Source organism: Alligator sinensis, unplaced genomic scaffold (genome assembly GCF_000455745.1).
Source record: "Alligator sinensis unplaced genomic scaffold, ASM45574v1 scaffold871_1, whole genome shotgun sequence".
NCBI lineage: Eukaryota > Metazoa > Chordata > Crocodylia > Alligatoridae > Alligator > Alligator sinensis.
Window position 1 is genome coordinate 86647 of NW_005842746.1, and position 12988 is coordinate 99634.

General features: G+C 46.7%; 1 protein-coding gene across 5 annotated transcripts in view; it reads left to right on the top strand.

Annotated features, from left to right (window-relative positions):
- Nucleotides 1–12988, top strand: part of SESTD1 (SEC14 and spectrin domain containing 1) — a 123601-nt gene that overhangs the window by 82903 nt on the left and 27710 nt on the right. For all 5 annotated transcript variants that reach the window (XM_025216539.1, XM_006034530.3, XM_014525106.2 and 2 more), the window contains 2 exons: nucleotides 6069–6166; nucleotides 6961–7016. In XM_025216539.1, coding sequence (XP_025072324.1) covers nucleotides 6069–6166; nucleotides 6961–7016 — 154 coding nt within the window. The remainder of the gene's footprint in view (nucleotides 1–6068; nucleotides 6167–6960; nucleotides 7017–12988) is intronic.

Genomic DNA, 12988 nt, shown 5'->3' on the forward strand with positions numbered 1-12988 from the left:
TGTCCACATCATTAATGAAGATGTTGAACAATATGGGTCCAAGGACAGAGCCTTGGGGGACCCCAGTGGTCACAGGGCACCATGATGATTGATTTCCGTCAGTTACCACCCTCTGTGTCCGACCATGGAGCCAATTTCCCAGCCAGCGGATCGTGGTGGACCCAAGGCCACAATTGGCCAGTTTCGCCAAGAGGTGATCATGAGATACCAGATCAAAGGCTTTTTTGAAGTCAAGATATATGACATCAGTCTCTTTTCCCTTGTCCAGGTGATAAGTCACTTGGTTATAAAAGGAAATGAGATTGGTCAAGGAAGACCTGCCCACAACAAACCCGTGCTGGCTATCCCTCAGGATGTTGGCGTCGGCCAGTCCATTAAGGATGGCCTCTTTAATAAACTTTTCTAAGACCTTCCCTGGGATAGAGGTCAGGCTGATGGGCCTATAGTTTGCTGGATCCACTTTCCTCCCTTTCTTGAAGATAGGCACCACATTGGCCTGCTTCCAGTCTTCAGGCACTACACCAGAGCACCAGGAGTTCTCAAAGGTCCGTGCCAGAGGTTGGGCTATGATGCTCACCAGCTCCTTGAGTACCCTGGGGTGTAGATTGTCACGGCCAGCTGACTTGAAGGTATCCAGCCTCTCAAGGTGTTCCTTCACAAGGTCAGCATTGATGGAGGACAGAGGATCTCCCTCACCCGGACCTCCCTGTCCTGTAGTGGACTACTTCCTCTTTTTTCTACCTGGTCTGTCATGGGGGGTTTCCCCTGCCACCTCTCATCCCACACAATTTAGCATGGATTTCTAAATTTTGGCCAGTTAGTGGTGGTCTGTCTCTCTAATCTGCTGCTTTCCCCGCTACTTCACCAGGTGCTCCCCTGCCACTTGCTCCTCCACTGTGTGTCTTGCTGCCACTTGGCTTGCTGCTGTCAGGGGCCTCATGGTATGCTGGTCCCCTTGCTGCTACTGACTAGAGCCTCGCTGTGTGCTAGATCTCTCACTGACATGCTTAAGCTGGGTCCCTCATCATTGTTTCTGAGTCCCTTGTTGCATCCTGGATCCCTTGTCAGCATGAACATTTTGGGTCCCTTGTCATTGCTGCCAGGTCCCTCGCCGTTGCATGCTGTGTGCCTGGCCTCATGCTGGGTCCCTTGCTACCACTGATGGGAGCCTTGCCATGTAGTGGATCCTTTGCTGCCACTGCTAGGAGTCTCACTGCCTGGAGCCTCACCATGCATTGGATTACTTGCCACAAGCTGGGTCCCTTGCTGAGTGCTAGGTCCATTGTCATTGCAGTCAGGTCCTTCCCTGCAGCATGCAGGGTACCTGGCTGGGCCTTGGGGGTCCCTCCTTCCTGAGTGCTGGCCAGCCCTCACAGGGTCCCTCACTGCTGTGTGCTGGCCAGGATCCCTCTTCTCTGTGCTGGTTGGCCCTGCAGGGTCCCTCCCTGCTGCATGCCTGGCCAGCTTCTCCCCACAGCATGCTGAGTGCCTGTCAGGCAGGCAATCAAATCGCTCCCAGATGCTGCCTGACTGGTGGGTGCTGAGGCAACTCAGCATGCACTGGCCAGGCTTCTTGCAGCTCGAAATGACCCAACAGGTGTTGGCCAGGCACCATCCCTGCAGCCTGCAGGGTTTTGGCCATCATATGCACGGTCATTCTGAGCTGCTGTCCCAGTGGCACATGGTGGAGCAGCCTGGCACACAGCAAGGGATACAGCCTCACTGCTAGGATTTGATGAGGTGCTCGGGCACCTGCTACTTGAGCAGTAGTTCAGAGCGACTCAGCACATACTGGCTAGAAACCCCCGTGCTGTGGGATGGTGCCTGGCCAGTCCCTGCCAGATCATTTTGAGCTGCATGTGGGGTTTCCAGCCAGAGGGCACTGAAGCAGCTCAGCACATTCTGGCAGGCAGCAGCTTGGAGTGACCCTGAACTGGAAGACCAGAAACACTGCATGCTGAAGCGAACTCAGCCCTGTGCTGGCTCGCCATGTGCATTTTCCTGAAACCAGAAAATGCACATTGTGAGCCAGCAGAGGGCACCCGATTGCCTGTCAGCATGCAGAGTTCCTGGCTGGCAGGTGCAGGGTCTCTCCAACTGAGAAAGGACGAATGTGATCGTGAGACGAGGCTTGGTTCTGCACCCCCCACCCCTGTGTTGAATGGGGAAAAACCCTCATCTTATAATCAAGTAAATACAGTAATATAGAATTTTAGAGTGAGAAAAACCTTTGTTTTTCTTCTGCTAGATCTCTCAAAATGCTTTTTTTGTTCCATTTCTATTCTTTCTCAGACTTGACTTTTGCTTCCAATACCTGTATGGCTGATCCTCACCCTGGAATTTCCCTTCTCAAATGTCTGACATCTGTAAATACTTTCTCTCAGTAATACAGCCTTTTTTATCACTGCTGTGATTGTTTCTTCTGGAATCCTCTTTTATCCCTTCCACTCCTTCTACTTTGAAAATTACCACTGCCATCGCTGATATCTCCCTATCGGCTCAGGAAGCTGAGGAACAGCAGAGGAGGAAGGAAAGTGCACAACGTTCTGGCCAACAGCTATGCCCCACTCCCCCAAGGCACCACTTGTCATAGCTGTGGAAAAACTTGCAGAGCATGGATTGCACTCTTCAGCCATCTTAAAACTCAACAATAATCCTCTCCCCACCCCCCCAAGCAGACATTATCCTCATATTGATGGATAACTGAAGATCCCCCTATATCCAGATTCTCAGACTATATGCTACCTTGATGCTGCCTCCTCCTTCACACATGAAAGAAGCTCACAAGAGCATTGCTCCCTTCCTGAGTGGCTTTGAACTTCCTTCTTGTGTCAGGATCTAACTGAAAATGTCTCTGTTGTCTAATGTGTCTTAGACATCATTGACATATATTCTCGTCTCTAGCTGTCCTTTCTTCATCTCCATGCACACTCCATCATGTTGATGCAACAGCTTATTTGACACTGTTGCCACGTGGAGTAACCTGTCATTCCTGCCTATTTTGAGATCTCAGCTGCGAAGTAACTGAAATGCCTGTCACTCCTAATTTCTCTCTCTCTCTCTCTCCCTCGCTCATTGTTATTGCAGTGTATAAAACATGCTACAGACTTGCGTCAGATTGAAAGGAATGTCATGTTCTTTGAACTCTCTTAATAGATTGCAAAATAGGACTGTGAGAGAGAGGGCAGATTCTAGACTAAGCATGAGAAGTCAGTAATATGGACATCTACCTTCAGTGTTTACATACCATGTAAAATGAGCGAGTCATTTCAGATCCAGTTCCTAGAACACACAGGAATCGAAGAATTGTTTAAACAATGTGCTTTTTAGGCTTTGCTGTCTTTGATGGGTAGAGGTGCACCAATACATTGGTCCAATATCGGATCAGCACTGATATAAAGAAAATTGATCATATCAGAAATCGGCCTGATCTGGCCAATAATTTGGCCAATAAATGCCCGTGCATGCGCACAGCCGCAATGCAGCACGTAGGCAGTGAGAAGCGCAGCCTGGCAGCTTGGAGAGCTGAGTGCAGCTGGTAAGGCTGGTGTGGTGGAAGTGGGGGGAAGGGAATGGGCATGGACGGGCAGATTAAGGCCTCTGCAGTGAGGGAGGAGTGGGGCTGGAGCAGGGGCTGGGTGAGTGCTGCCTGGGCAGGGCGGGTGTGGGATGGAGCCACTGTTCATCCAGGAGGTGTGGGGGCAGGGAGGGTTGACTCCTGCCTCAGTGCACCGCTGGTCCGGCAGCTCCCACACATTGTCCGGGAAGGCATGTGGGGGGACGTGTGCCCCCAGATCTGCACAGGGTGGGACGAGCTGGAGCCAGGGCTCTTTCTGCTCCGCCTCTCCCCACACTGATCCGGGGGAACACCCCTCCCCATGCCCTCCTGGATGAGCAGCGGGAGCCGCAGGACAAGTGGGCAAGCGCCAAACCAGCAGCTCCCGGACAAGTGGTGCATAGCAGTGGGAGTCCCCCCCGAGCTCCTGGACAAACTGCAGCTCCATCCCATGCCTGCCCCACCCTGGCTGGGTAGATTGCCCCAGACCCTGCCACAGCCACAGCCGCAGTCCTGCCTCACAGCAGGGGCTTTGATCTGCACTCCCGCACATCCCTCCCCGACCTCCCTCCCCTCTCCCCCAGTTCCCTCCCACTCTACCACACCAGATATATCAGTTGCATGCAGCTCTCCAAGCTGCTGGGTTGGTATCAGAAATCGGATCAGTATCGGCTGATAATGCCTTCTCAAAAATCGGCTATCGGTATCGGCCCCCAAAATTTCTACCGATGCATCCCTATTGATGGGTGCTTTGTGCCAAAAACTTTTCAAACTGCTCCTTCAACTGTACAGTTGGTCTAATAAAAGATATCACCAAAAGAAAAACAACAACAAAAACCCAAACCCTTGTCTTTCATCAGAAACCAATCTGTTTCCAAAAAGAATGATCAAGAAAATACTTGTTTGTATACTCCTTTGTCTCTGAAATGTACCGGTTAAAATAGAGTCTAGATTAGTACCAACTGAAAGCTAGAAATTCTGATAAGAGTTGAGGCATTTCAAGGCTGTCCAACTGGTGGCCTGTGAGTATTTTGGTTGCATTCTCTGGGCTCCTGCCTGGCTACCTGCATCACTTCTGCTGCAACAGCAGTCAGTCTCCAGGATACCCCTCTCCCTCTTTCAGCTTTTACTGCCTTACCCTTCGTTCCCTCCCATCCCTTCCTCCCAGGTGTGCGGGCCAGGAGCGACCCGAGCCCTTTTCTGTGCTGCACGCGGGCTGTGGCCAGCAGCCCGGGCACGCCGGGTTGGAGGGGGAAGGCCGTCAAGCTGGAATTAGGCACAAACGCGTATCGGTAGTTTTAAAGATTGTTTACTTACACCGAGATGGCAGTGGTGTAGGCTGAAAAACTTGCTTGAGTTGCGGTTACAGACAGACAACACAGACGGTCTCGTGGAGGTTGCTAGGCTCCATGGTGAAGAGCTCCGGATGCTCTGGGTGAATGAGCCACCAAAATGGAAATCGTAGATACGTCTTATAAAAGTCGCGCTCGAAGACGGGAAGAGGTGGGTGGTGGATCAGGCCGCCACGCTCCTCTGGATCTCACACAGGGTTTCTATTACCCTGCCGTGTACCCAGAGTCCCCACGAGATGGATGTGGAGTCCTCTTCGGCTTGGGCGGAAACCGCTCAAGCCTCTTATACGGCTCACAAGCCAATCGTTAGCCGCCACATGTGAATAATTTAGAACTAGCCAATCACGGGGAACAAATTTGCATACCGGTGGCGGGAACTCTTTTGCACCGTGCATTCCTCTTGCAACATGAGCAATGCACTCTGCAAAAGAAGCTGCAGAAAAGGCGGGAAACTCGTCCCTGCACCGGGGTTTCCTCTGCAACAGGAAACACTCCCGTGCAATGCTCTGCAACTCGGCGGGGATACTTCTGGTGCCGAAGCGCACACACAATCATGCCTTTTGGGTCATGACACCAGGTACCTGACCCCTTCCCCCAAATTGGGGCAGTCTTTACATTGTGGCTGAGGGAACTGAGGTTGAGTCTGGATCGCACACGTGTGTGGTAGTGGGGAAGGGGCAGGAGCCATCCATTTGGTCTGGGGGGCCTATGACTTGCCCTAGTGCAGCCTGCATATGTATGGCCCTACTGGGTAGGTCATTTGGCCCTCAACCGCTTAGAAAAGTTGGGCAGTCTTGGTGTTTGTTTGTTTTTTTATTGAACAGTTGTTCATATAATGGACTTCTGGAGAAGATTGTCCATAAGAATTTAAGTTTTGAGAGAACTTTATAACCTTTTTAGAATACAGCACTAACCTTAATATATTCCAATACAGAGTCTTTAGCTCTATATATAAGGGGAAACTTATATTTTCTAATCTTTTTATCATACTATATCATATTTACCCATTCTCAAGTTTGGAAGCATATTAACAGAGCACTGTGAATAAAGTTACACTGATGACTTCTGCACTGTCAACTAATCTTTCACAGATGCTAAATTAATTTTGATTCTAAAAAGTAGACATTCTTTTAATTAAAATAATTATTTCATTTATTTAGGTGTTTGAAAAGTTCACAAAAGAGTCTACATCGTTACTGGATGAGCTTGCTTTAATTAACAATGGAACTGAGAAAGGAAGCCAACAAGAGAAAGATAGGTATGTAGATTTCTTCCTTTTTTTTAATATAACCCTTTTAAATATGAGTGCATTAACAATTTGAAATAATAATGTAAAGGGATTTTTTGAACCACACAAGTAATTTTAGACATAAAGCCCCTGATCCTGCAACTGCAGTCATTCTTTTATACAATGAATTGTAGAAATCAGTCCTTAGCAACTAATTATTTTTACCAGTAATTGGAATCAGTATAGGAAGATGCCCTTTCTTCCAGTGAGAGACTGTACTAATAAGTAATACTTACCAGATTTAATTTGAGTGCATGGTAAAATATTAATGTTAAGAAAACAGTGTCAGACACATGAATATCTCTCTCATTTTATTCTTTATTACTGTTGCTTTAGTATAAAATATTCTTTTGTGGATGTTTACAAAAAACAGAGATCATTGGTGGTCTTGTGATTAAAGCAGTGGACTAGAATTTGGAAGGTCAGGATTTTGATTGCCACACAAGCTGCCTGTACGAAAACAGCCAGTCATTCAGGATATGCCTACACCAGTAGGGGAGCCAGTGGTTTTGGCAGGTGCATCCCAAATTAAACCCCATTCTCTCCCCAAGTGCCACTCGAATCCCATTCTCATCCCAGATCTGTTACTCTGCTTTCTGCTCCCTTATATTTACAATAAATGTAAATATACATTTATTGCTTTGTTTCCTATGCCATCCCTAGTGTGCCATATGTCACACAGTGTGCCCATGCCACAGGGTGGCCACCCCTGGTCTACGTTGTCACTTTAACAGTAGTCTGTTTATTTCTTTCTTTATTACAAGGTCTGTAGATATAAACTTCCTTCCATCTGTGGATCCAGAGACAGTACTACAGACAGGTACAGTAAGTTGAAAAATGAACAACTTATCCTTATCTAACAAGAAGGGTTTCTACAGGTATGTTGGTAGCAAGAGGAGGATCAAGGAAAGTGTGGGTCCCTTACTGAATGGGGGAGGCAACCTTGTGACAAACGATGCAAAAACATCTTAAGTGCTCAATGCCCTTTTTCCCTTAATCTTCACAGGCAAGGTCAGCTCCCAGACTATTGCACAGCACAGTTTGGGGAGGAGGTGAGCAGCCCTAAGTGCTGAAAGAACAGGTTAGAGACTGCTTGGATGAGTACAAGTCCATGGGGCCAGCTGGGATGCACCCAAGGGTGCTGAGGGAGTTGGCTGATGTTATTGCAGAGCCTTTGGCCATCATCTTCGAAAACTCATGGCAATCAGGGTAGGTCCCGGATGACTGGAAAAAGACAAGCATAGCACCCATATTTAAGGAAGTTAAAAAGGAGGATCAAGGGAACTACACACCAGTCAGCTTCACCTCAGTCCCTGGAAAAATCATGGAGCAGTTCCTCAAGAAATGCTTTTCTAAGCACTTGAAGGAGAAAAAGGTGATTAGGAACAGTCGGCATGGATTCACCAGGGGCAAGTCATGCCAGACCAACCTGATTGCCTTCTATGATGAGATGACTTGCTCTGTGGATGCAGGGAGACTGGTGGATGTGGTGTACCTTGATTTTTAGCAAAGCTAAAATATTGTCTCCTACAACATTCTCCAGGCAAGCTAAGGAAGTATGAGCAGGATAAATGGACTATAATGTGGATCGAGAACTGGCTGGAGCATCAGGCTTAGAGAGTAGTAATCAATGACTCAATGTCTAGTTGGCAGCCAATATCAAGTGGAGTGTCCCAGGGGTCAGTCCTGGGGCTGCTTTTGTTCAATGTCTTCTTCAATGACCTGGAAGATGGCATAGAGTGCACCCCTCAGCAAGTTTGCAGATGACACCAAGCTGGGGGGAATAGTAGATACACTAGTGTAGGGCTAGGATTCAGAGAGACCTAGACAAATTGGAGGATTGGTCCAAACGGAATCATATAGGAGGCGTACACCCAGTGGAAGGAAGGGGCCATCACCAGAAAGGATTATACCTCCTTGGCTCGAGATTGTAGGGGGGCTGTTAGGAAGGCTAAGGCAGAGATGGAACTGGGACTAGCAACCTGGATCAAGGACAACAAGAAGTCCTTTTTTAAATACATAGGGGGTAAAAAGAAGGTTCCGCGTAACGTGGGGCCTCTGCAGGACACGCTAGGAAATCTGGTGGTCGCACCAGATGACAAAGCTAATCTCTTTAACAATTTCTTTGCCTCCATTTTTCTGAGCAGGGACCAGGTCATCCCCCCCCACCAGGATTCCCAGTGGTCCCAGGGGAGGCACAGCCAGGCCCAGGGTCAGTGAGGACCTAGTCAGGGAACTTCTGGTGGGACTAGATGTGTTCAAATCAGCAGGTCCTGACGATCTCCACCCCAGAGGGCTGAAGGAATTAGCAGAGGTCATTGCGGGACCCCTGGCACAACTTTATGAGCATTCATGGTGCTCTGGCGAGGTGCCAGAGGACTGGAAAAGGGCTAATGTGATCCCCATTTTCAAAAAAGGGAGGAAGGAGGACCCAGGAAGCTATAGGCCCGTTAGTCTTACCTCGGTCCTGGGGAAGCTCTTTGAGAAAATTATCCCGGTTCATATCTGCAAGGGACCAGCAGGGGAGCTGGGTTCATTAGAGGCAGGTCCTGTCAGACCAACCTGGTGGCCTTCTATGACCAGGTCACAAAATCCTTGGACACAGGTGTCACGGTGGATGTAGTCTTTCTGGACTTTAGGAAGGCCTTCAACGCTGTGTCTCACCCCATTCTCATCAAAAAATTAGGTGACTGTGGTGTCGATGCCTGCACGGTCAGATGGGTCGCTAATTGGCTGGAGGGCCACACCCAGAGAGTGGTGGTGGACTGCTCATTTTCGACCTGGAGGGATGTGGACAGTGGGGTTCCCCAGGGCTCTGTCCTCGGGCCCACGCTGTTCAACATCTTCATCAGCGACTTGGACAAGGGGGTGAAAAGCCCCTTGTTCAAATTCGCAGATGACACTAAGATGGGGGGAGAAGTCGGCATGCTAGAAGGGAGGGACAGGCTGCAATTAGATCTGGATAGGTTACAGGGGTGAGCGGATGAGAACAGGATGAGTTTCAGTACTGACAAGTACAAGGTACTGCACCTAGGGAGGAAGAACCAGCAGCATACCTACAGGCTGGGGAACTCCCTTCTTATCAGCAGAGGCAGAAAAGGATCTTGGTGTCATTATTGACTCCAAGATGAACACGGGCCGACAATGTGAGGACACGGTCAGGAAGGCTAACCGTACCTTGTCATGCATCCATAGATGCATCACGAGCAGGTCCAAGGAGGCGATCTTCCCCCTCTATGCAACACTGGTCAGGCTGCAGTTGGAGTACTGCGTCCAGTTCTGGGCATCGCAATTCAGGAGGGATGTGGACAGCATCGAGAGGGTCCAGAGAAGGACCGCTCGCATGATCAGGGGGCAGTAATGCAGGCCCTACGAGGGGAGGCTACGGGACCTGAACCTGTTCAGCCTCCACAAGAGAAAGTTGAGAGGGGATCTGGTGGCCCTCTATAAACTGACCAAGGAGGGCCAGCAGGCAATGGGAGAGTCCCTGTTCCCCCGAGCACTACCGGGAGTAACAAGGAATAACGGCCATAAGTTGATGGAGGGTGGATTCAGGCTAGATATCAGGAAGCAGTACTTCACAGTCAGGGCAGCTAGGATCTGGAACCAACTTCCAAGGGAAGTAGTGCTCGCTCCTACCCTGGGGATCTTCAAAAGGAGGCTACATAATCACATAGCCGGGGTCATTTGACCCCCCCATTCTTTCCTGCCCATGGCAGGAGGTTGGACTTGATGATCTGCTCGGGTCCCTTCCAACCCTACAAACTATGAAACTACATGAGGTTCAACAAGGACAAGTGCAAAGTCCTGCACTTAGGATGGAACAATCCCATGCAGTGGTACAGGCTGGAGACTGACTGGCTGGGCAACAGCTCTGCAGAAAAGGACCTGAAGTGGACAAAACTGAATATGAGCTAGCAGTGTGCCCATGTTGCCAAGATGGCTAACAGCATCCTGGGCTGCACTGGTAGGTGTGTTGCCACTAGGTCAAGGGAAGCGTTTATTCTCCTGTATTCAGCACTGATGAGGCCACATCTGGAGTACTATGTTCAGTTTTGGGTCCCCTGCTATGGAAAGGATGTGGACAAATTGGAGAGTCAAGCAGGTTGGGGGATATAACTTATGAGGAAAGACTGAGGGACCTGGGCTTATTTAGTCTAGAGAAGAGGAGACTGGGAAAGGACTCAATAGCAGCCTTCAGTTACCTGAAGGCAGGGTTTGAAAGAGGATGGAGATAAGCTGTTCTCAGTGGTGGCAGATGACAGAACAAGGAGCAATATTCTCAAGTTGCAGCAAGGGAAGTTTAGGTTAGATATTAGGAAGAATTTTCTCACTAGGAGGATAGTAAAATATAGGAGCAGTTTACCCAGAGAGGTGGTAGAAGCTCCATCCTTGGAAGGTTTTCAAAACCTGGCTAGACAAAGCTTTGGCTGTGATGATCTGACTGGGGCTGGTCCTGCTTTGAGCAGGGGGTTGGACTAGATGTGACCTCCTGAGGTTCCTTCCAACCCTACATTTCTGTGATTCTTATGACATCGAGGATGGGGTTCTAATGTCTTAAAGTTATTCCACTATTAAGTAATTAGAAAGTGCAAAAATTCTTGAATTAAAAAAAATTAAAATTGATGTTGAGACATAAGTGGGGAAAAATACAGTATCTTGAATCCAAGAAAACTTTGAATTGAAGATGACCACCAATAGTTAGATTCTATACATGGAAATTTTTTTTTGTTTTTTTAATAATTTTCCATGTATATAGTATCTGACTATTGGAGGGTTGTTTTAAATTTGTCACCCCCATGCTGTTGTAGGAAATCTATTTTTTTTTCTCTAGTTGTTAGGATTTTGATTTTCAATGTCAAATGACATACTGGTTTAAGGAATTTGTAAAGGATTTACAAAGCTTTCTATTTTTTATTATTCTGTTGTAGTCCCACCCAGATCATTTCATATGAAAGTTCTTTATATCAAAAAGTTGGTCTTAGTCCAGTTCCTGATGGACAGCAGCCCACTTCATAAAGCCTATCATAATTTACATCTATCTATATTGATAGGTTTTGTAAAGCCTGAGAATTAAGTCTCCCATCCTTCCAGGTAACAATAAGCTGCATAGACTGTGGCAGAGAGGAGAAAACTGTACTGTTGAGTCAAACCAATCACAGCAAAGACAAAATGTACAAGTTCTTTCATTTTCCCATAGTTATGCATTCACCTCCTTTCACAGGCTCCAATTTCTCATTTATATTCTGCATTTTAAAATGATCTGTGAACTAAATTTTATATAAAACATATGAATATTTAGGTCCTTTGCCACTGAAAAATGAATTTTGAGATAATGCAAATTCAAGATCCTTCCTGAAAATTCTTAAATATTTCAGGATAATTTGCTTGCCCTGAAGCCATCCATGCTTGCCATGTAGTATGACTTTATACGAAATAAAATTAGCATGTGAAATTAAATATAACATGTATACTGGAAACTTAAAATACACTTAAGTGTTGGTGAAGCCTTATATCACAATCTTTTTTTTTTATGTTTTATTAAATACGTTATAGCAAAGATAATGATTTAGCAACAGAATAACAGACTTTTTAGATTGTTTGTTTATCACTGACCAAAAATTCCTAGCTATTGCCTGTTCTTGCATATGAGAAATTAGTTGGTTATCTTACTTCACTCTTCAGCAAACTGCAGCAAAATAAACACCATGTTTGGCAAGAACTGGCTTTCATTTTGCCAGTGAAAGCAGAGGATTGAAAGGGGAAGGAGACTATGCTATAGTTTTCCTATACTAAATGATGTTATATTGCGTAGTCTGTGCTTCTGATTAGCACAAGTTTGGATATATGCATACCTTTCAAGTGTTTACTTAGGAGCTGGCACATATGGCCTGCAGAGTCATTTTATCCGGCCTGTGGAGTTGAGGGAACCTTGGTGGCATTTCTGTGGCAGGGGCTTTGCCCAGGCATTGGGAAAAAGCAGCAGTACTGTGTGGAAGAAGCAGTGATTGCAGCTCTTGCAGTTTTATGTGATGCAATATATATTTTTCACTTCAATAGGCACTACTTTTTCTTCACTTTACTAACTTCTTAAAAGCCTGTTTATATATACCAGGTTTTTAGAACTCTTTGGCTTATTACACTGATTGATGGCCTGTTAGGCTGCTTGCAGACATTAAAAAACAAACAAACAAACAAAACCGTGCTTTACCAGAAGAAGCAATGCATTACTTCGACCCAGCTCCGCAGCATCTGTATAGATTGGGCACTTCAGCAGGGCTTTTTCATGCTTTTAGCTAATGCTGATTCAATTAGCTATTAGATAAAAGTGCCAAAAAAGGCCCACTAAGCACCTGATCTATACAGACATTGGGTGAGCCAGATCCAACTAACGCATTGCCTCTTCTGGGCATCCTCTGGGCTCAGCACTGCTGCTGCTTTTTTTTTTTTTTTAATTAAACATCTGTAAGCAGCCTTAATGAAACTGAACTTCATAGTAGGCAAAAGCCAATACTACACAAATTGCATTTGTACCTAACACCTTGCTGGCAATATCTGGAATTAAACCAAATGTTTAGTGGACTGTGTGAAATTAATGCTGAGTAACTCAGAGGAGGGGCCTATCACTGTTTTTTTGGGTAGTTTAGTTGAATTTGCACTATGATTGATTAGTACTAAATGTGTAGGGCTTGCATTTTTTTTCAGGGCTTTTAGGTGAATTTTTATTTTGATATGCTAAAATAGCAATGGTGGAAAGCAGCAGTCATAAACTTTTTAGTTAACTCTGTGGTT